Genomic DNA, 25000 nt, shown 5'->3' on the forward strand with positions numbered 1-25000 from the left:
CCGTGTACTAATACGCAAGTGTAATGACAGGAGCAGCTGAGTTTAGTACAAATAGTGATGACAATGATCAGAATTCACAGGTGAATCTTTATGCATAGAAATATATTGTGCCAGACATAAAGGTACTGAACATAATTATTTCTTTAACAGTTCAGGCTCGTGTGATTTATAAACAGGAAGGGAAAGGAACGAAGAGATGATCAGTGATTTGTACAGACGTTGACAAGAGCAGGGGTGTTTCAAAAGGACACTGCCAATGACCCTCAAAACGCCAAACCACTCAGGAAACACTAGATGGTTTCACTAAGCTTAGCTAGACAGAAAAGCTTTGGCAAATGAAGATACACCACCTTTAAAATTCCACAAAATTCATTCAGTTTTCAGTAAACTTCCACTCTTAAATTGCATTTTTAGACAGGTAACAAACTGTCAATTTTATAACAAACATTTTGTTATGACTACCATATAAATCAGCTGAAAGCTTCAAGGGAAAAAAAAAATTTGGGCACAAGAACCAGCAGCACAGTGAGATCAGAGTGGTATTATCTCAACGGTGAGATCAGAGTGGTATATTCCAATGGTGAGATCAGAATGGTATTTTCTCACTGTGAGATCAAAGTGGTATTATCTCATGGTGAGATCAGAGTAAATTTAGAGTCACAACCAAAATGTACCTTGCATGTTGTGAGAGAAGGGGCAAGTTATGTGGGTATATGTGTGGCTGCCCTCTGTGAGGGGAATAATGCATGTCTTACGACACACATAAAGCTGGCAGGTGATTGGACTTTGATTTTTAGCAATTTTACCACATTGGTCAGTTGCTTGAAAATCCATTAGCCATTTCCTCTGGTGACTTCAAAGTCCATTTGATCTTCAGGATTCATATAAGGAGCTTGACCCCTCTCTCTGTGGCAACACAGATATTTGGTCCTGGGGAAGGCTCTTCTGCAGAGGCTCTTATCTGTCACGTGTCTGTTTTAGAAATGACATCCAATAGACACAGCACTTCCACGTGTTATCAACAAACATATGTGCTGCATGATTACAATGGTAAAATGTCCTGAACTTTCCTTGATATTCCACAGTTTATTCCTCATCCACAGAATGCCAACAGTACCTCCATCCAGAATTGGTCCTCACCTGCAACCTCTTTTATTCATGTGTTCCCAGACACAAAATCTTCCCAAGAGGAAAACCTTCCAGGTGAAAACATGCACTCAGACCTTTACTTCAGGTCAGACAAACTCTTGATGGTTTGTACAAATTGGGTACCACCTGGTAAAAGTATAACTGCATGCAATCAGTTGGACACAAGACCAGAAGATCTAACATTACTACTCTAAGGATGATGTCAGTTTTAGACAGCATACTTTGTTTCTTGTACACCATAAATATATCTTTTGTCTTTGGTTAATGTACACCATGTGACCTCTCTGGCTCTTAATCAATTCCTTCGTGTTAAACAGACAACCGTGATATAGTAAAGATTCAAAGTTCCATCACTTCAATTAATGTAAACATGGATCTCATGCAGACCTAACCTAGCAATACACTTAACCTAGCAATACACTTAACCTAGCAATACACTTAACCTAGCAATAGGGCTCTGTCTCTGTGGACTCAGAACAAATGCATAGCTGTAGGAAGGTGTGTGTGTGTGTGTGTGTCTGTGTGTGTGTGTGTGTGTGTGTGTGTGTGTGTGTGTGTGTGTGTGTGTGTGTGTGTGCGTGTGTTTTTTGTTTCTCAGATTTTGTTTCTCGCAATTTGCTGCCTCTTTTTGTGTTGAGTGTTCATCAAGAAGTATTCTGTTTTCGTGTCACAACACACACACACAGACACACACACACAGTTATTCACCAGAGAACTCCTTTCCCAGCAAAACCTTCTGGGGTTAAAGATGAGCATTAAAAGCAAGTGCAAAACATTATTGAAATCAGTAACAAGATATGGCAACACTATCATATTACACTAGACACACACATGCGCCTGCATCCACACGCATGCGTGCGGCAAGCACATACACACAGTGTGTTTGAAAAATGTGACAGTGTGAACTACATCCTACTTCCCAAGGTTCCAGAGGCTTTGGACGATGTCGCTACAGAACCTTCACCTTTCTGTTCCTCCTGTCCATCCCGTGTTAAAGGTGTAAATCCACTATACAATCTACAGCTATTTTGTGTGATATTAAATAACTGAACTTTACCACAGTTCTTACAAATCAAATTGTTTCTACACCGTAATAGTTAAAATTCACACTATCAAATAACAGCAATTTTAAATGAGAAACACATAGCATTATATGTTAGTATGGCGCTGTGCTATGATGCAGTGTGCTACTAGCTGTTGTATGTTACAAGCTGTATGATGTTCTGTGAAAAGGTTATATATCTACTATAAACCAGTTATACTGATGTTATCCAGATGTTATCAACAAACATACTTTTTTCTTATATTTGTAAATGTTAACAGCTTAAAAGTTCAACACAACAGTACTAACTATGATTACAATGGCTGACAATATACACAGTACAGCACTACAGAATAAAAATGTACAGTTTATTGTAAAATAAATATTGATAAACAGTTATCCAGGACTTGTTTGTTATAAAATGACTGCTCAGTATGTAATGGAAGTTTGAGGGCAGTTGTTCAGAAAATGGATCAGAACCTGCTTGTAGGATTTAATTATAAATGTGTTTTATATGTTTTATAAATGCATAGGTTTTTCTAAGTATAGGAAAATGTATCAGGCCATTAAGGGCCTTCACCATTATACGCAAGAGTCATCATTATACGCAAGAGAATTCCAATAGTATCACCTACTGTGAGGGGCAATAACAAAGAAAGAAAATAGCAAGGAAATTTTTGCATTTTACAGTGCAGTGCATTGTCCCTGTAATAACAGTGCTACACATTGTCCCTGTAACAACAGTGCAGTGCATTGTCCCTGTAATAACAGTGCTACACATTGTCCCTGTAATAACAGTGAAGTGCATTGGCCCTGTAATAACAGTGCTACACATTGTCCCTGTAACAACAGTGCAGTGCATTGTCCCTGTAATAACAGTGCTACACATTGTCCCTGTAATAACAGTGAGGTGCATTGGCCCTGTAATAACAGTGCTACACATTGTCCCTGTAATAACAGTGCAGTGCATTGGCCCTGTAATAACAGTGCTACACATTATCCCTGTAATAACAGTGCAGTGCATTGGCCCTGTAATAACAGTGCTACACATTGTCCCTGTATGTTGCTGAGTTTGTATGTCACTTCAACTTACCATTTAAAAAGAACAGCTAAGAAAGTGTAAACAGCTAAATTACACTTCTAAGTACTCCATCTAGGCGGATAGGATATCCGTACTAACACACTGTAGCGGTCCCAGGTGAACAGTAGTTTCACTGTTTTAGCCAGAGCTGATTCTACTGAGCAACAACGTTCTCCAGAAGTACTCTGAAGTACATTGATTTTAAACATTGTTAGAATGTGTTTTAGGCTCATGGTTAAGGGTTTATATTTCTGCCTAATTAAAATTATAATGCATGGATAAATCACATACAAGCACAGGATTCTGAGTTGGAGAGATTATTTGCATTAATATATTTTAAAAATCTATATTCATATCTCAAATTCTGCCTGCAGATTCTGACTCTAGTACATATAAGAGGTAAGTAAGGCTGCCATGTAAATTACATGAATAAATTATTGCCTTTGCTTGTTACTCTAGTTTGAATAGTTATTTGTCTCTTAAATTAAAAACATAGATGAGATGACAGACTAGTTATGTAAGAATCTAAAATTTGTCTGACCATTCCATGTTGTACTTACCAAGATTTCCTATGGTAAATAAATAAACTCCTTTCTCCTTTTTGGCATAGGTGCTGCTGTCTTTAATTCCGTGCCAGACCATCCTAGTTTAGCAAAGATGGTGGAAGCAATGAATGTAGTTATGGAACCACTTGCATTACCTTTGATTTACCAATATGTATCAGTGAAAATGAATCACATGTTCAAAAGTATTTTCCCTCATAACATGGTCCTGTTAATGTAATCAGTCTCATACAATTACTTGTACCTTAAAATGATTGTAATTGTCATTAATATTAAAATTACAGTATTTTTAAATCATTTATAAAGTTAATTATTAAAACCCCAATTTATAATTTATAATTTATAATAATAATAATAATAATAATAATAATAATAATAATAATAATAATAATAATAACAACAATGTAAGGGTTGGCACCAGGCCGTGGCCCCCTCCGGCCACCAGAGGGAGCCAAGCTCCTACCCGGTAACGTCAGTTATTGAGGTCTGTGAGCCCTTGTGCTACACCTCACTTCTTGTCTGCGAAGGTGTTCGTGTTTTTCCATGTCCCCTCCCCTCTCCAGTTTTCCCTCTCGAGTCTGTCTCTCTCTCGAGGCTTCCCTTAGCCATTTAAGTTCCTCCCCGTTTTCTGGTTTTGTTTGGGAAGTTTAGTTTGGTTTTCCCCAATGCATCGGGGTTGCCATTTCTTCCCGTGGCGTCCTTTATTCTCCCCTACACGTTTGTGTCGTCAGCTCTCCCCAATACCATAAATCAGACAGGATGTATTAGACAGGATGGTGATTCATTTGATGCATTAACATACACTGGCAAAAGAAATTAAACATTTAATCAAGAAACATTTAAGACTAGACTTATTATTTTACAGTAAAATAATTTTTGCACATACCTGTGCATAAGCATAATCACATTTTTTTATTGAGCTGCACATGTAAAAATGAACTTTTTTTAATTTTTAATTAATATAGTTTATTTTTTATGTTTATGTTTTATAGTATTTTTCATTACTGTTTTATAATGTAAAATATGTTTAGTCTTTTCAGCATTTTGAGATTTTGGATTCAAATCATGTTATATAAAAGATTATTACAATTATTATTATAAATATTGACAACTAATTTCTGTTGATTGGTTCATTGAAGTTTAATTTTTGTTACATGATTGGTTCAACTGAGTGACAGTCATCACCTGTTCCGTCTACAGAGACCGAAAAGTGAAAGTAAAACTGTTCCCTTATCTTACGGTGAACACACTTTCCAAACATGAAGATGAGATTAATTGTTGTCCTTTTTTTTTTAAACATCGTTTTCATCTGCAACGGTAGGTTATGCTTTAAAGTTATAATAGTTTATTAGTGTACTGTTGTTATAGGTGTGTCGATTTAAATGGCGCCCAATTTGGAATTTAAAATTAGCGTTAGCGAAGTACCTAACGACCATTACTTTCCCGTTTAAACTCAAAACCAAAAACCGTGAATGCACCGGGAACATTACAATCAATTCATAATCCACAGAGGAATCATTTTAATCGTTAAATGTGTATGTTAACCGCTAGAAACCATCAGAAAGTTTTAGCAATTGCTGCGCTTCGACGCTTCAAAACTGCATCTAAATTGTTAAATTTGATACAACATATGTAAAGGATTATTCAAATACCTCAGCGATATAGAAATATAATAGAAAAGACGGAAGTAAACGCGCCTTAACGATACTGGTCTTGCATTGGGGACGTATAGGCGTAACTGGCCAAGATCCAACTCCTAAATCGTTTCGATTTGTGAATTACGCGGAAGGAGTGCAGCTATATATATATATATATATATATATATATATATATATATATATATATATATATATATATATATATATATATATATATATATATATATATATATATATATATATATAATGAGAGAGAGAGAGAGAGAGAGAGAGAGAGAGAGAGAGAGAGAGAGAGAGAGAGGAAAAGTAAAACTATTATTACCATAACGATGTCTCTGTTTATTTTAGGGCTCCATGTGTTGGGCCCCTCTGGTCCTCTGGCTGTCCAGCTTGGAGGCTCTCTGATGCTGCCCTGTTATGTTCAAAATCCTATACCAGTGGAAGAGCTGGAAGTGGAGTGGAGAAGAACAGACTCTGAAACTATAGTGCATTTGTTCCAAGATGGAGAGAGTCAACCAGAGTCTCAGGACCAGGCTTACCATGATAGGGCACATTTCTTTACTGAGGACATCACCCATGGAAACTTCTCTCTCTTACTAACAGATGTGACCTCTAAGGATATAGGAGTTTACAAGTGTGTTGTTTACAGAAGCCAGGAATCTAATGAAACTTTAATTGAAATAAAGATGAGTGGTGAGTGAATTTACTTTTGACTTAACTGTGATTTGGACATTATCCCACTAGTTAATTTATTCTAGAGTCACATTATATTTCTTAGAATTTGCTCAATTTAATATCAAATCTATCCGTCTGACCTGAGGTTTTCAAATTAAGTACTGAACTGAAATATATCAAATGATTGTTCTTTCAGAGTATTTGTCTGTGTCTGGAGGACATGTTGTGTCTGCATATGTGGGGGACGACACCACTCTGAACTGCTCTGTACACTCCCACATCCCCCCAGAGGAGCTTCAGGAGGTCTCTTGGAAAAAGATGGATCAAAATATTATAGTATTGCTCTTTGTAAAGGGTGAAATTCAACCAGAGTCGACCCATGACAGATACAGAGACAGAGTTGAGCTCTTCAACCCTGAGGAAATACACAAAGGAAACTTGTCAATTAAACTGACAAACGTCCAAACTGGAGACAAGGGCCTGTATATATGTGAAGTTCTCAATGGGGCATTATCAGCTAACACAGCTGTGGAAATATTGCAGCTTGGTAAGTGAACATCTCCATGGTAGCTGGCAAAATATTGAATACATTTTCTGTTTGAAAATAAACCTACAAACAGTAAATGTCCTCAAATATTTACAAATGTATTTTACAAATATCATGTACAAAATAGGCTGGATAAAATCCACTTTGTAAATGTGTGTTCCTTTTCCTGGCTCAGCAATAAGAGCAAAATTAAAAGAAAGTAACTAATGAAAAATGAATTATTTTAACACCCATCACATTTATTGGCACCCTTGCGTTTAATACTTTGTATACCCTCCCTTTGCTAAGATAGCAGAATGCATTTCTCATATATGGTAGAGGAACAAAAAAGAAGGGATCTGAGCCCATTCCTCCATATAGAGTGCAAAAATAAAAATTAAGTATTTGAAGATGAATATAGGCCATTTTCCTATATTTTCATTTTGCTGATACTTGTTTTAAAAGTTACTTTATGTCATTTTTACAGGGTCCTACTCTACTCTAATTCTTGCACTGAGTGTGTCTATTTGTAATGAATAAATACATTTCAGAGTTTATATATTTTTTTCAATTTACAAATCTAATGTCTCTTTTCTGCAGGTTTATCCAGTATGCACATAGCGGTACTGTTTCTTTGTGCTTGTGTTTGTTTCTGTGGAACTTCCCTCCTGCTTGTCTGCATACCATGTTCATGTATTAAATTGGACGGTAAGTGAGATCTTCATCTGAATACTGTTGATGTTTTTGGTAATGGAGTTTTCTTACACTGCAGGGAACTTAAATTGAATTCTTCATCTCTTTTTCAGATAACCACATGATAAAAATACAGTATACCCTTGTCTTTTGTCCAAATGTTGTTATGTTCATTGCCTACATCCTATGGGGTCAGACTGAAGGTATACTGAAATTATTTACATTTTATTTTTATCAAAATTTGCATTGCTTAGCTATTTTAAGTATTGCAAACTGTTCTGTTGCTGGAGTTCTTTGTCATCTAACTTGCACAATGATTATTTAAGCAAAATTAAAGCATTGTAAGATTTAATTAAAAAAACCTTTTGTTTTTTCTTATGAACCATTTTTCTTATGAATGGTTCATAACCATTTTTTGAACCATTATGAATCTGGATGTTTGGAAATTCAATCAGTAAGAAATTAGCACCTTTTCATTCATATAGTAGGAGGCCCATTCTGATTCTACTCCCTGTTAAAATTTCAAAGGCACACAAATGACATTAACAGTTGAGAAAACTATAATATATGCTAGTTTAGTAATGGATTGGCCTCTAAAACATAAACTTAGAAACAGTATAGGAAATGGTTGTCTGGATAAAATGCAATCAACAAGCATTTTCCCCCAGAACAAGCACAAAATGCATCATGCAGATTGTCCAAAGGGATTTTAGACATGTCTGTTACACCCTCAGATCCTTGGTCACCTGAGATTGAATGTCACCTTGAATTCTCTACATTCTCAAACATGGTCTTTTTTATTCATGGATTACGAAAATGTCCCAGAGACTAAAAAATCGAATAGGGCACAGTTTCACAACCAACCAATAGTATATGAGTGGCTAAAAAGTTTCTCAAAATAGTTAGATTCTATTTTTACAACAGTCTTCCTCTGTTAATAGTACACAGTTCGCATAACTGTATGACTTTTTGTATTATGCAATGGCAGTCTCTTAAGGTTCATTCTACAAATTCTCCACTGCATCCGCTGGGACAGCACATTAGAACATGTGAACAGACCTTAAAAATACTAACAAAGACATTTAAATTACAGCCACCAGCTCAAGCACCGCAGTCACTGTGTCTTTTAATAAAGTTTTGGAGCGAAGAAACATACTGTATGAACAATTAAACTATCCCAGTGCTTTCAAAGCATATTGTAAATGTTTGTATTTTATATTGATTTGGGATATGAAGAATACTTATTAAAATTATTTTTATTTTGCTTCAGGATTTTTCAGTGAGGTAGCTGTCTGTTCAGCTATTAATCTCACGAGGATTCTTCGACTGCTGTATTATTCTCCATTCACTTCTGAAGGTATGTTTTACCAAGAAATATTGTCTTGAATTAAGTGTTTGTCAGATTAATAACTTAATATCAATGGGACAAAGGCTGAGGGCAGCGACCATCCCTGTAGTACCAAGGTTTGAGACCTGGGTGTGGTTACTGCACTCATCACAAATGGTGCCAGAAGTGATATGGCACTGAAGGAGAAGGTGGTGTGAGGAGACCATCACACTCCTTGAAGGAGAAGGTGGTGTGATGACACCATCACACTCCTTGAAGGTGAAGGCGGTGTGATGAGACCATCACACTCCTTGAAGGAGAAGGTGGTGTGATGAGACCATCACACTCCTTGAAGGAGAGGGTGGTGTGACAGAGACTGTCACTTAGGAGATTAAAAGGGGTGCTTTGGTTGTTGTGCGAGAGTGCTAGCTCTTTGGTCTTGTGACTGAGGCATGTGTTTGCCACCTGTAGGAACTGAGGTCAAGAGCCAAGTAGGGTTGTTATCTTTGTCACAGTGTAATTATAAAATCAAGAGTGCGTACTGAATGCTTAATAGTGGAATGGTGAATGCGTGCATTTCCTGAGACATGTACATCTCCATCTTAGTAGGAAGACACACACTGAGGGCCATGACTGACTTATGTAGATACGTATGTAGATAAAGATACCTGACATCAAGTTTTCATTCATTCATTGGCATTTACTTAGGTAGTATTTGAATATTAGGATTTATCTAGATAAATATTTGATTTTCGTGCAACAGAATTGTGACACTTCCTTCTGATTCCACCAAAGAACACACCGTTAAACTGCATTTTAGTTGACTGTACATGTCAGTATTAACTTACAGACAATAACTTATGTTTACATGTGAGAAGCTAAATGTGCTATGGGATAACTTTGATACTCAAACAGTACATCAGGCGCAATGACAGTTTTGTGAATAGCAGTCCAAAATATTTGTTTACATGTACCAGATCTCTAAATTTCCCTTTGATGAGATAGAATAAATATACTTTACACAAAGGAACATTTTTTTTTTTAAATTATATATATTTCTAAAAATGACTGGATTTCCTTCAAAGCCATGATTACAGGTAAAGACTAGTCCTCAGTGTGTTCTTGACATCAACATGGCTCAATAATAAGATACTGTGTATAATGGTGTGTATAATGGTGTGAAGTGTGACAGAGTGAGTATAATGGTGTGGGACAGCTCTGTTGTCTCAGAGCCTAAATGACTTGCATTCACTGAAAGTGCTCTTGAACCCAGATCCTATAGCAGGATGCCAGGATGTCTGTAAAACGGGTGTCCTGACCTCAATTTGATATAATCAGTCATTTATATGAGAATTTTCTTTTTTCTTTCAGGAATGAAACTATTAAGTTCATTAGAAGGTATTGTGATATTGGCTGTTGTTTATTCAGGTAAGTTTACATGATTATTACATTTATGGCCATTTAATTGTATATTTATATTTGTATAATTGTATAATTGTATATGTGTGTCTACGAATGTATATATATATATATATATATATATATATATATATATATATATATATATAGAGAGAGAGAGAGAGAGAGAGAGAGAGAGAGAGTGAGAGAGAGATATTCAAAATTATAGTAAAGTACACAACAGAGGTTCCAGAGAAACAGAAGGTTTCAAACACTCGCACAATTGTTGATGGACCTCTGTCCGAAGGGTTCCGTTTCTCTGGAAACTATATATATATATATATATATATATATATAATTCCCCACTTGCCCTCCAGGTGGTCTTTTTCCTTCACGCTCTGCCAGAGGTCTGGGAGCTTGAAGGTCCTGCATATTATCTTAGCTGTTCCCAGGACTGCACTCTCCTGGACCAAGATGTCTGATGTTGTTCCTGGGATCTGCTGGAGTCATTCTCCCAGTTTGGGGGTCACAGCCACTAGTGCTCTGATTACCATGGGAATCACAGTTCCATTCACCTTCCACATCTCTTCTAGCTCTTCCTTCATCCCTTGGTATTTCTTGAGCTTCTCATGTTCCTTTTTCCTGATGTTGCTATCACTCCAGATTGCCACATGTATCACTACGGCCCTCTTCTGCTGTTTGTTCACCACTACTATGTCTAGTTGGTTAGCCGTTACCATTTTCCAGTCTGTATCTCCAGCACCTGTATCAGGGCATCTTTGCATAGCCTGCCTGGTGTGGTAGACCCCAGCCTCTATTGATCTCGTATTCAGAGCTTGTTCCTGTGCTGCCATGACTAGTGCCTCTGTGCTGCCTTTCAATCCAGCCTTTTCCAGCCATTGGTAGGATTCTTCCATATCAGCCACTTCCACTATCACTTCCGCCTCCTGCTTAGTCTACAGTCTCAGTGTGCTGGATTTGGGATGAAACCCTCCATGCATTGTGAGGAGTTCCCTTGTCTTGATGTCAGTGGCTTCTGTTTCCTCATTAGGCCAGTTTATTATCTGAGCTGTTATACATCTGTTATATTACCCCCTGGTAGTGTGATCCCCTCAGTTCTAGCTACCTTCCGATGTCTCATTCACTTCTGACATACTGCTTGATGACATACATGTAGAGGAGGTGGCTGATCGTCGATCCATTCCCTAGCTGGTATCCATAGACACTCTTGGTGATGATTTCACTTGAGTGGGTTCAGGCACATGCAGAACAGCAACGGAGACAGGGCATCTCCTTGGTAAATCCTATGCTTGATGGTGACTCATACTATTGGTCGGAAATTGGCCTCTAGGGTTGTTTTCCACGGCTCCACTGAGTTTTCAATGAAGGCTCTTAGCGTCCTATTGACGTTATCCCTCTGAAGTATAGGCATTTTCTCTGTTTTGCATATTTTGTTAATTTCACGTTAAAGGTTCTTACTTATAGCATGATACATATATATTACATAAAAAAATTTTCAGACCAATCTCAGCTCTCTTCCTAATGAGGTACCATTTCACCTGCAGCACTGCATAAAGAAATAATATGGCCCTAAAGCTGAAAATGTGAGGTCCAATTTTAGAAATTTTTCAAATTTCATATTAAAACATACCTTTACTCATGTCTGTTTACCCAAGTGATCGCAAAAGCAGTGAAACATGAATAGTATAGAAATGTGCAATAAATGTCTAAAATTACAGTTTGTAAAATTAGTTTGTTTACTGAGTAAAAGTGTATCACTGTCACCAAATCTTAGCGGTTCTGAAATAAAATGTAACCGAACAATGACTTATGACATATATCAAGCATCATGGTGTATCAATATATCAAGCTTAATTTGTGCAAGTGAAAAATTAGCATTACAATTATAACCACATAATGGCAAAAAACAGAAAAGTCTCATCTGAACAGAACAGTATTCAATGTGGCCAAAATGCATTTATTCATCTGTACTATACTAGCTGACTTTCACGCAAAAAATCTTTAACAAGCATTTACTAATGGACAGTCAATTTTGTCAAACAAAGGTCATGACAACTGCTTTATAAATCAATTGGAGATAATGGCCAACAGTTAGCATGCTAGATGTTATCTTGATGGCATTTCTAAAAGTCATCAGATTCCATTATTTTATTATAGTAAATACTTTGTCTTAAGTATTCAATTACAGATCTAGCAGGTAGTCACTAACATGTAATGGAATGAAGTAAAGTAAGCTTGCCAGACCTGTGCAGAATGACTTTCATTCATGATTTTTCCCTCTTTCTCCTCTAGTGATGTGGCGTGTCTTGGGTACGGAATACAAAATCATGCTGGCTGTTGTTGGGGCTATAGCACTGTTCATCATCATAAGTAGGTGTTTCATTGTTCTAAGTTATTATGAAGTATATGAGCATGGGCCTTGCTTATGTAGCCAGTCATGTTTTTTACTGTGGTCACATTCCTTTCCATGGCATATGCCATAATCGTATTCGGGGTCGTAATCGTAGTCGGGGTCACAGGCCAGCGTTGAAAAACCAGGAAATGTTGATGTAAATCTCATTGTCTTAATTTCAGGTTTTTTCTTGAATTTCTGTCTGGGAGACAAATTGCCTGATGGCCTATGGTATTGTACTGGTAAGTAAAAATGGAATGCTGTAAATTCTTTACTTTCCTTAGCTCATCTACACTTTTTCTTTATGAAGGTACTTTTGAATAAATTCCTAGTCATCTTTCACTCACAGCACTTATATAGAGCTGTTAATGCGCCCCTATGCTGAACTATCTTCACATAAACGTTACTTGCTCAAGATCAGAGTCCAGTGAAGAGAGGTTTTATTTCACCATGCAGTAACTTTGACATTGTGTACACAATGTACATTTTAATAAAACGTTCAGTGTCAAAATTACAGATAGAGAAGTTGACAGTTAGAGAAGTTTAGAAAGAATGATAGACTTGACAACAGGTAACAGGTAATGTGCCACTACATAAGAACTAGAGAGAAAAAATTAAATCAGTACATACACTAATTGATTTTGTTAGGTTTGATAGGAACCTATCCAACAAAATACATTTGATCAATCTTCAAAACTGGTTTGAATTATAGCAAAAAATCCCCACAAAAAACAATTAATAACAATTAAAAAGTTATTTAAAATGAATTCAGACAAGACAAACATCACCTAAGGTTTCTATTTGTAACGTTGAGCGGTAAGGAGGCAGACGCATGTGGGGAGCAGAGCGAGATTTATTCAGGGAAAATCCAAAATCAGAGTCGTTAAGGCAGTCCAGGGTTATGGAGCCAACACGGAGAGTATGTGGATACATGACTAACAAACAAAAACACACGAAGGCAAATGGGAAAGCAGGCTATAACTAAGGCTAGGAAAACACTTGGGGCTAAACAAGACAGGCTAACAAAAATGAAGGATTTGGAACATAGATTCAAGAAACAACAACAGCGAAACAAATTCAATGAACAGCCAAAAACACAGGGAACAGGACATGGTTTAAATACATGAACTTAATGAGGGACAGGTGTGGAAAATCAAACGAGGGGCAGAGAAAACGAAACTATGGCACGGAACTAAGAAACACAAGACAGGGAAAAACACGGAACACAGAACCCGGGAGGGACTGATCGTGACGCTATTCATGTCTTTCTCTGAGTATGCTATCTCTCCCCTCAGGAATGAAAACATCTTACCACATGTGAGACAGTTAACAGTCCTTGAAGAGCCAATCATGGCTCATACTGAGACTTTTATTGTTGTAGTCCAACTCCATGCTTGACTTTGATTCTCTAGTTTAATCTGCTGATACAGACTTGAGGGGGCTGATGTCTTGTGCAGGTCTGTTCTTCAGACCACCTCTGTATAGTGGTCACTTTCCCCTTCCTGTTTTGATTTATGACATATCACATGGGATGAAACATCCTTCTACATTCTGGCTTTTGGGAGAGAGAGAGAGGAGAGAGAGAGAGAGAGAGAGAGAGAGAGAGAGAGAGAGAGAGAGAGAGAGAGAGAACAACAAAATGCTATTTTAAAATTGACCTATGTGAATCCATACTTACTGTAATTAAATCTTAATGCTACAGTCACTGACAACACTTCATAAATTAATTAAATCTACCCTATATACAGGTTTAACATAAATCACATTTTTTGTTGGTTTTCATTTGTTTGTTTTGTTTGTTTTTTACTCAGCATAATATCTTAAAAATAAATCTGTTTGTATGAGGCCAATAAAGTGTCAACACTCATCTTAGGGGTTTTTGTTTGTAGCATATTGTCATTTTCAGTCTGTCATATGCACCTGGAATCACTCAGCTGGAATAGAGATGCCAGCTTGTCCCTGAAGCTTTCTTAGCCTCCCTCACCACTCTTCTCTGTGTAATGATGCTCTTTTGTTCCATTCACCTTCCACATCTCTTCTAGCTCTTCCTTCATCCCTTGGTATTTCTCGAGCTTCTCATGTTCCTTTTTCCTGATGTTGCTTTCACTCCAGATTGCCACATGTATCACTACGGCCCTCTTCTGCTGTTTGTTCACCACCACCATTTTCCAGTCTGTATCTCCAGCACCTGTATCAGGGCATCTTTGCACAGCCTGCCTGGTGTGGTAGACCCCACACCCTTCTCTGTGTAATGATGCTCTTTTGTATTAATTCTTAATAGCATCATGAACAGTCTTTTCATCATATGGGATTTGGGACGGTTTAGATGATAATTAGTGGCACAGTGTCATCCACCAGTGCACCACATAAATAAATGTATCACAACCATCAGTGCTGGAACATGTCCCAGCCAGAACATCAAAGTGTATCCTGAAGTGTGGTGACTGATAGCTCGCATTGGCCCTTGAGAAAAATATTGTTGTGGTCTGATGGATGGTGAGATCTTACTTTATAACTGTACGGAGTGTAACAGTGATACAGGGTTGTGATTGTAGGGAGTGTAAGAGTGATACAGGGGTGTGATTGTAGGGAGTGTAACAGTGATACATGGGTGTGACTGTAGGAAGTGTAACAGTGATACAGGGGTGTGACTGTAGGGAGTGTAACAGTGATACAGGGTTGTGATTGTAGGGAGTGTAACAGTGATACAGGGTTGTGATTGTAGGGAGTGTAACAGTGATACAGGGGTGTGATTGTAGGAAGTGTAACAGTGATACAGGGGTGTGACTGTAGGGAGTGTAACAGTGATACAGGGTTGTGATTGTAGGGAGTGTAACAGTGATACAGGGTTGTGATTGTAGGGAGTGTAACAGTGATACAGGGGTGTGATTGTAGGGATTTTAACAGTGATACAGGTGTGTGATTGTAGGGAGTGTAACAGTGATACAGGGGTGTGATTGTAGGGAGTGTAACAGTGATACAGGGGTGTGATTGTAGGAAGTGTAACAGTTATACAGGGGTGTGACTGTAGGGAGTGTAACAGTGATACAGGGGTGTGATTGTAGGAAGTGTAACAGTGATACAGGGTTGTGATTGTAGGGAGTGTAACAGTAATACAGGGGTGTGATTGTAGGGAGTGTAACAGTGATACAGGGGTGTGACTGTAGGGAGTGTAACAGTGATACAGGGGTGTGATTGTAGGAAGTGTAACAGTGATACAGGGGTGTGATTGTAGAGAGTGTAACAGTAATACAGGGGTGTGATTGTAGGGAGTGTAACAGTGATACAGGGGTGTGATTGTAGGGAGTGTAACAGTGATACAGGGGTGTGATTGTAGGAAGTGTAACAGTGATACAGGTGTATGATTGTAGGGAGTGTAACAGTGGACCTGACCTCATGTCTTCTGATTACTCCAAATTTCTATGTGTTTATTCTAATGCCCTTGTCATGGAACAGGTGCCATTCTATTTTAATACATGTTTCAGTCCTAAACACGTGTGATTCAGAGCTGTTAAAACATGGCCTCATTTGTCCTGCTCCATTTTTTACGCTGTTTTTTGTTTCCACATGCGTAGGTGAGTGTAGCATAAACTTCATAGAGATTAATTCAAATCACACACATTCACCTTCTGAACAGTGCAAACGAATGTTAAAAAACTAATTATGATCATGTTGGCCTAGTAAGGTTGCTGTCACGGCACGGCCCCCTCGTCCCAGACATCTTCCTGTGTGTGTGTGTGTTCATTTGCATGGCCACGCCCTTTCCGTGTATCACACCTGTTCTTTGTTTTACGTCGTTACTGTGCATGTATATAAAGTCCTGTTTAGTCGTTGGTGTTGGTTGGTGTTTGAGCCCACATAAGCAGAGTGCTTCATTGTGCTTCCGAGGTCGTTTGTGTTTAGCAGTCTTCGTTGTGCTTGTTTTGTTAAGTGTATGAAATAAACGTCTGTGTGTGCAACATGGCTAGTTTGTGCATCCTACCTCGCCTCCCACATTACAGTAGCAACTTATGTGTCTGTACTATCTCTAGAACTACTCATGACACCAGCACCATAGAAATATTGTGGTTTTATAACAACCAGAAAAGAAATCTGCTGTTTGTATTCATACTTTTATGCAGAGCTATTAAAAAGTGCATGCAAATTATGAGGTGTGGTTAGTTCTGATGGGGTTTAAACTGATCGGCATGACGTTGCCATACCTCTGTAGCACCAAAAACCACAGTGTAAGAAACAGGCGCACACTGATTGGTCCCCACTCCTGGTGTCCATCTCTTATCCTCTCTGTCATCATGGAGCAGCACTGCATCTCCAACTGTAAACTGTTGCTGTTTCAATTATGCAGGCCAGGAGGAGAATCTGGGAGTCCAATGTGTGTCTCATAGCCAATATCACATTGGGTCTGTGTGTTTAACTGACAGCCCAGAAAAAAAGCATTCTTTCTCACTCCCTTAAGCTGCAGAGTATTGCAAAATGTCAGCAAAAATGTTTCTGACTGTTGCTGAACAGGTCTAGACTGTTGCGGGACAGGTCTGGGCTGTTTCTGGACAGGGGTCAAGCCCTTTGAGGATTTAAGAGCATGCTTGAGAGTTTGTGCAAACCTGCCCATTGGTGGCTGGGTGATATGGGGCTGAACATGTTTAACATAGTCAGCTATAAAATATGTAATGTTTTAATGTGCAGTGAATTGAGGTCCAGTGTCAATGACACAAACTTCAGGTATTCCATAGTGGCTGAATAGAATTTGTAGCCCTCGACTTGTCCTGTCTGGGTTTGTTTGTAATTTGCACCTCTGGCCACTTTGCATGGGCAGTGACCATGACATTGAACATGTGGCTGTCAGTTGGCCCTGCAAAATCCACATGTATTCATTTCAATGGTTCTCTAAGTCTAATAAGGAAGGGGGACAACTCACTGTTCCTAATATTGTACAGTACTCTTTTGCCCTGGGTGACCAATGTCAAATCTGATGGAGTACAATCTGCCTGCGTTTCAACATGGATTTCTGTGGCTTTGAACACCTCAAGAGTATCCACTTTGTGTCTGTTCCTTGTTCATTATGTCGGTCAACTGTCCAAATGTCTAACTTACTGAAGCAAAATGGCAACACTCAGCGATCATCTTGAGGGATTTAACTCAGTGATCATTTTTAGAGATTTAACTCAGCGATCATCTTTAAGGATTTAACTCAGTTGTGGCGAAAACATACTAAATATAAAAATTATTTGAAAATGTAATGGAAGGAATACTGACAAATATAATAGAGTAAATTTTTAGACTTTGCAAATATAAGAGTATAATGTGGCTTCTTTTAAAACAACTCTTAAAAGTACAATTTCTTCAAAAAAGTTACTTAAATAAATGTCACGGAGTAAATGTAGCACATTACTACCCACCTCTGCCTATGTAAAGCTGAAATTTAAAGTAATTACAATGTGCTATATAAGTGGACTGATTTATTTGATGAGGTTCAAAAACAAGCGCATTTTTTCAGACGAACATATTGGAAGAGAGTTGTATGCAGGAATAAAATGATGAGGCCATTTATTTATTATTTAGAATCATGAGTCATAAATCCAAAAAGCAGGTAGAGATAAAAATACAATATCCAATCAGCAAAAGTGTCTAGCAGAAAATCATAATATATAAAATCATAATATAAGATATAACATACATGGGGACATACATGATACAAACAGACAGGACAACAGGAATAGAAAAGCTTTAAAATATAGGAGCACTGATAAGACTTTGCAAGGCATGTGTGAGAAAGCAATATATACATGAGCTGGCTGGAAGAGACACATGGAAGAGGTGAGAATTAGGAAGCTTGAGAGGCGGAGCATGTGATCATGGCTGGGGTTTGGGTGCTGCAGGAGTGTTCTGGGAGCAATATTATCAGTAATGTTTGATCCATCTAATTCACCTAATTGGGAGGGATACTTAAAGCTTATTAAAGGTAGCACAGCAACACAGTGTTTTCACTGTGTCCCTAGCAGAGTATATTGTAGACTCAGTCAAGAACTGCTGCGCCTCTCTGGTCAGTTAAACACTGCAACAAGAGGGGGTTTTACAAGGGCCACTAACCCATGCTCACTGTTCATTACCATGACACAGTTGTCTGTGGTTTACAACTGAGTTTATATGTTGAAGATAACTTCATATTTTTTTCATTTGCAGTTTTCCTGTTTAGAATATCAAGAGGATTTCTGTTTGGCATCAGTTTAATTTCAGTTTTCTTCATTGTCAACTGGAGAGGAGATGAAAAAGGTAACAGTGTTTATCAGTACTTTGTTTGCTAGAAGGAATTTTAATATTTTAAACATTTTTCATAGTGTGGAAGATGATACAAACAGGCATAACAGCTACACAGACGTTTCAACATTACAGGGCAACAATGACCAATGGGGATCATATACTGGCAGGGGTTTAAGTAGACAGACTAACATTTAACATTAATCCCTGTCCAGGCGTACGCAATCCCTGGGGGGGCGTGGTTACAAATGACATGTGTGAGTCCCCCTGCACACAGCGGGCCATACCACGTGACTCAAGGGTGGAGGAGGCTTCCGTGACAGTACCCCTTCCCAAAGGGTGTGGCTCCTGAAGCGTCCTATACCTGGGCAGCACATCCCGGCCCACCATGCACACACAGACAGACACTGCACGACAATGCCCAGTGCCCACCCAACACAAGGTGGGCCAGGAACTACCACCCAGGGAGACTTCTGTGCACAGGGGAGAAAGGCAGACTCATTGTCTCTTTCAGGGCAGTCCTTAACACTCCACGTAAAGTGTAGCAGTCCTCGACAACGACCCCTCCCTAGGGGCTCGGCTCCCGACGCTTCCCCACGTCGTGACGCGCCTAAACACATACACAAGGCGCACACATACACAAACACTAGCGCCATTCCACACAGACATAAGGCGCTGTGACGTGTCCTCGGCCTCAACGGACACGCGGGGGTGCACGTCCGCCCTGGTTCCAGGCGTGCTCCTCCCCCGAACGGTCCTCCTCTCCTCTATCACTCTTGGAGTGCCCCAGAGGCAGTGTGCCTCAGAGGCTTTGGGCAGACCCCTCCAGTCTTGCTGGCGGGTCCACTGAAGGGAAGGGACTTGGGCTTTAGCCCTACCCTCCGAAGATCTCATTGTGTACCTCAACACAGTAAACATCACATGGATGTTTAAAACATAAACCTGTTTAAGAAGTTTAAAATGTGCAAGGTTCCAATAAACATGCAATAGTGACAACTCAAGAGTACTAGATAATGCATAGATGCAGATGGAAGTACCATTAGTCCATTAAAGGACTAGCGAGACAAAAAGGAGAACAAAAAATCAAATTCAAAACACAAAAGATGCCTCAACCACTGTGATAGACTGCCTGGCACAAATAAAAATAATTCAAGCTGGTCTGAGATCAGCACAAACAGAAGGCAAACAGAGAAAGCAGAGGTTATGGTATGTAAGTAAGTAAGTAATGTTTATTTATATAGCACTTATCGTAGACAAGAGTCACAAAGTGCTTTGCAAATTCAGATTACAGGGTAGTAAAACCACAAGTAGGACAAGATAAGACACAACATAAAACCACAATACAACAGTAAAACACAATACCACGCAGTGTGGGTGCTACCACCGCAAATGGTGAGTCTCCATGAGCCTTTAGATGTGTCTGTGGAACATATAAAAGGCTTAGCTCACCTGACCTGATCTGTGGAACACTTAAAAGACATAGCTCATCTGATCTGATCCGTGGAACATATAAAAGACCTAACTCACCTGATCTGATCCGTGGAACATATAAAAGACCTAACTCACCTGATCTGAGAGCGTGAGCTGGTATGTGAAGAAAGAGTAGTTCAGACACACAGCAGGGGCCTGACCATGCAACACTCTATATGCAATAGTTAGAATCTTAAATTGGAAAACAGAAAGCCAGTGGAGAGATTTCTGTGAGGGGAATATGTGGGATTGTTTTATTGACCCACTGAGTAATAGCTGGAGATGATTTAGAGCAGATCTAAGTTAAGAGAACATTACAGTAGTCAGTGAGCAATGAAATAAAAACATGTATTAGCATCTCAACACCTAAATTATGTATGCTAAGGTGTGCAGCAGAGGAAAAATGTCCAAAGCTTTGCTTAGTCAAGGGGCTGACCTCATCAGGAGCAACAATCAAAACCTCAGTCTTTTCAGCATAAAGATGCATGAAGATATCTGTAGTCCAGTCCAACTGCATCCAGGCAATCTAAAAGCTCAGCTAGCCTGTGAACCTCATTAGGTTTGAATGTACAATGAAGTTGGATATTATCAGTAAATACGTGATATGCAATATTAAACTTTTCCATGATCTGTCCCAGAGGCAGTAAATATAAAGAAAATAGCATGGGCCCCAAACAAAATGCTACGGCACACCACAGGATAGTCGGGGAGGACACAGGCTTAAAGTCAACAATAGATGTAGTAAAACTTCTCTCAGTGAGATGAGATATAATCCAGTCTAAGGCTACACCTGATATACCCACCCAGTCCTGTAACCTCTTAATTAAAATATAACGGTCAACTGTGTCAAATGCAGAGTTGAGGTTGAGTATCATCAGTGCAGTACAATCACCCACATCAGAAGACATAAAAAATGCAGTCTCAGTGGAGGGTCCTCTCTGAAATCCAGAAACTTGTCATAACAATGTGTCTCTCCAAAGCTGCAGAGAGTTATTTGGCCACAATTTTCTCAAATATTCTTGATAAAAACAGAAGTTTAGATATGGGCCTATAGTTCTTAAGCACAGCAGGGTCTAAATTAGGCTTTTTCCATTAAAGGCTGAATGATAGCATATTTAAAATATGAAGGAACACATGTAGAAAATGACAATAACAAATTCATAATAGATAGTACTGGTTGGCCAATAGTAGGTAAAGTATTACATCCAATTACATAATTAGAGATTCAGCTGTTCACACCCCAGTAAAGCAGAGACAGTCTGCTAACTTGTATAAAGGACCCAGGAAGCAGCGACTTCACCCAGCACTGCCAAACACACTGACTGTGAGGAGCTCCACTATTAAACCAGGGACACACCACACTGACACTGATGAACTAACAGCAACTATGAGTGACCGATGATCGCCTTCTATAAGCTCAATGTCAGCTGTCGTCGCCTGTGCTTATTTACACTAAGTACGGGTGACAGTCACTTACTGATGCTATCCAATTGCCTAACACCGTCCAACAGCCGAGTGTTCGGTCAATGTGTCCCTAGCCTTAAAAACATACAAACAAAGCATCTTCCAAAAATATTAGCTGACTAAAAGACTGCACATGTTGAAATGACATTTGAAGAGTCAGCGCTGATGAAGGACTTCACTTAACCTTTTAGTACATTCAGCAGTCTGAAAAGACTGAAACGTTCATCATTTGACCACACAAATGTAGTGATTTGATGTCCAGACAGGATCTAGGCAAACTCATCCATGTATTCATTTCACACAGGCAGGACTGTTATGCTGGTCTCCTTACAAGCTTCCTCAAACACCATTAGTCACGTGCAGCTGATTCAGACATTGCTGCTTTTAAAATGCTAACTAGCACATGCTGAAGAAATACTGTATTCTTAGCCACACAGTCCATGTGAGACATTGTGGAAGCACAAGTGAGTTGTGAGTGGGGAAAACATTATGGCTTTAATTATGAAAACAAAGAAAAGAGTCAAAGCTTGCAGGTCTCTTGTCAGCAAATAGTCATCTTGGACCATCAATGCGACGCACTGAACTCAGGCACCTGTGGGGTTTAAATGGTGGTTTGAAATGAGATACAGGTGTGGTTAATGATCAGTAAACTTGTGATAGTGAGCAGAGAGGTGGAAGAGAGATGTGATGGTGTGTGGGATGTGATGATGTGTGAGCTGTGATGGTGTGTGAGATGTGATTGGTGTGTGAGTTGTGATTGGTGTGTGAGCTGTGATGGTGTGTGAGATGTGATTGGTGTGCCAGTCCTGCTTGGGTACTGGCTGGGGCATGATGCCTTACTTATGTAAAGCACTTAAGAATTAGCTCTATGTATGAAATGTGCTTCAGAAATAAACTCACCTTGCCCAGTTTTAATAATACAAATAATACATTTATATAGCTCAGTATGTGCGGAATATTCTGTCCATCCTTATTTTCATTGTCACTTGCAGTTTTATTGGGTATTACTCACAGGTTTGCACAGCATTTTGCATAAATGTGTGAATTAAACTGTAAATGTCTGTCTTTTTCCCTTTTCTAGATAAGATGGGACTGATCTTTGATAATGTACTTCTCCTCATTCTGACTGTACTGGCGTATGCAGAATTCTGGTTTTATGGTACAGTATTCATTGTTTATTGTGCTCTTTTAATTTGTTTCCTTTGTACTTTTGCTTCAGGAGTCAGTGTGTAATCCAAAGCCTGATTTGTTCTGTTTTACGACTGCACTTCTCACTGTTTACTCTCTCCTATAATACTGAGCTGCAGTGAATGGCCATATGGACTTAAAGCTGATTCAAAGTCCATTAGAAACTTAATGCTGACACAGTATGTTGTATTGGATACAGTGCATGTGTAAGAACTACTGGCTGGTTTACACACGTCCTGGTAAAGTTTTTTTTTTTTTGTTGGGGGAGTTTAATTATTTACATTTATTTGATTCAATGTGATTTCCTATAATTTCCTATAATTGTAAAATTATTTTGACTATTTACATTTATATAAAAATATTTCCATTCTTTCACATACTCAAGGATGCTTTACAGACATAAATATATTGGCTTTGATAGTCACTTACACTGATGAGAAGCAGCAGCCAATTTACACACAACATACTCTCTATCAGAAACCACACTGCAGGGGAAGAGGTTTAGACCAGGACAGAGCACCAACCATCACTTGGAGTACATGTTCACAAAAACATATATATATATATATCTCTAACATTTATACATAACATCCATTTAGGGTATCCAACCTAATCTCCATGTTTTTGGAGTGGGAGAGTAAACCCACAAAGGCAGAACATAGAAACTCCACACAGATAGGGACCCAAGACCTCAGCACTAAGAGGCAAACATGCTAACCACTAACCCATCTAGGACTAATCCACATTGATGTTGGTTTGCTTTTCATTGCTTTCCTTTCTGGATCAAAGATGGGTCAATCCAATTCTAACTTGTTGATTCAGTGAAAAATACATGTTTCAAAGATAATAGTTAACTGGTTGGAAAACAAGTGATCTTCAATATCTCACACAGTAAAGGGTAATGAAATATGTTTATATTCACACAATAATGGGCTTGTTACAAGTGTTAAGATATACCATTGTATTTGATCTTAAGTATTTTGGATTACATGTAAATGGATGGACTTTTAGTGTTGTTATCAAGCTGGTAAATACTTGGATAACTACTGGCTTTCTTCTTCACACAGATTCTGCAAGGCAACCACGAGGTAAGTATAAACCCACTGCCTAATGTGTGTGAGCTACAGGGCAACACTGCTGTTCTGTCTGATTTGTATGAAACAGACAGAACAGACATCATCGCTGCTGTTTTGTCTGATGTTTGTGTGTGTTACACTGCTGTTCTGTCTGATATGTGTGTGTGTGTATGTGTGTGTGTGTGTGTGTGTGTGTGTGTGTGTGCGTGTGTGTGTGTGTGTGTGTGTGTGTGTGTGTGTGAGTTACAGGGCAGCACTGCTGTTCTGTCTGATGTGTGTGTGTGTTACACTGCTGTTCTGCCTGATATGTGTGTGTGTGTATGTGTGTGTGTGTGTGTGTGTGTGTGTGTGTGTGTGTGTGTGCGTGTGTGTGTGTGTGTGTGTGTGTGTGAGTTACAGGGCAGCACTGCTGTTCTGTCTGATGTGTGTGTGTGCGTGTTACACTGCTGTTCTGTCTGATATGTGTGTGTGTGCGCGCGCGCGCGTGTGTGTGTGTGTGTGTGTGTGTGTGTGTGCGTGTGTGTGTGTGTGTGTGTGTGTGTGTGTGAGTTACAGGGCAGCACTGCTGTTCTGTATGATGTGCGTGTGTGTGTGTGTGTGTGTGTGTTTGTGTGTGAGTTACAGGGCAGCACTGCTGTTCTGTCTGATATGTGTGTGTGTGTGTGTGTGTGTGTGTGTGTGTGTGTGTGTGTGTGTGTGTGTAACACAGCTGTCTGATGTGTGTGCGTGCGTGTGTGTGTGTGTGTGTGTGTGTGTGTGTGTGTGTGTGTGTGTGTGTGTGCGTGCGTGTGAGTGCGTGTGAGTTACAGGTCAGCACTGCTGTTCTGTCTGATGTGTGTGTGTGTGTTACACTGCTGTTCTGTCTGAAGTGTGTGTGTGTGAGTTAAAGGGCAGCACTGCTGTTCTGTCTGATGTGTGTGTGTGTGTTACACTGCTGTTCTGTCTGAAGTGTGTGTGTGTGTGAGTTAAAGGGCAGCACTTCTGTTCTGTCTGGTGTGTGTGTGTGTGTGTGTGTGTGTAAC

General features: G+C 39.1%; 1 protein-coding gene across 2 annotated transcripts; it reads left to right on the plus strand.

Annotated features, from left to right (window-relative positions):
- Positions 1 to 5032: 5032 nt before the first annotated feature.
- Positions 5033 to 24990, plus strand: LOC118242421 (junctional adhesion molecule-like). 2 transcript variants are annotated; one of them, XM_081697082.1, is made up of 12 exons: positions 5033 to 5152; positions 5842 to 6186; positions 6365 to 6715; positions 7295 to 7402; positions 7501 to 7590; positions 8658 to 8744; positions 10086 to 10142; positions 12426 to 12503; positions 12708 to 12767; positions 18706 to 18795; positions 22796 to 22873; positions 23970 to 24990. In XM_081697082.1, exons 1-12 carry the CDS (start codon positions 5095 to 5097, stop codon positions 24011 to 24013), a joined length of 1446 nt encoding a protein of 481 aa, XP_081553208.1. In that variant the 5' UTR covers positions 5033 to 5094; the 3' UTR covers positions 24014 to 24990. The 2 variants fall into 2 exon arrangements, with proteins under 2 accessions (XP_081553208.1, XP_081553209.1); XM_081697083.1 differs by lacking the exons at positions 18706 to 18795; positions 22796 to 22873; positions 23970 to 24990 and adding an exon at positions 13821 to 14057.
- The last annotated feature ends 10 nt before the right edge of the window (positions 24991 to 25000 follow it).

This window comes from Electrophorus electricus, chromosome 15 (genome assembly GCF_041902795.1).
Source record: "Electrophorus electricus isolate QZ-2024a chromosome 15, ASM4190279v1, whole genome shotgun sequence".
Classification (NCBI taxonomy): Eukaryota; Metazoa; Chordata; class Actinopteri; order Gymnotiformes; family Gymnotidae; genus Electrophorus; species Electrophorus electricus.

What these genes read in the sequence shown, in the direction of transcription:
- LOC118242421 (XM_081697082.1), top strand. Translation starts at nt 5,095, where the DNA reads ATGAAGATGAGATTAATTGTTGTCCTTTTTTTTTTAAACATCGTTTTC. An exon ending in CATCGTTTTCATCTGCAACG is followed by an intron (nt 5,153 to 5,841) that starts GTAGGTTATGCT and finishes TGTTTATTTTAG; the next exon opens with GGCTCCATGTGTTGGGCCCC. An exon ending in TTCATGTATTAAATTGGACG is followed by an intron (nt 7,403 to 7,500) that starts GTAAGTGAGATC and finishes TCTCTTTTTCAG; the next exon opens with ATAACCACATGATAAAAATA.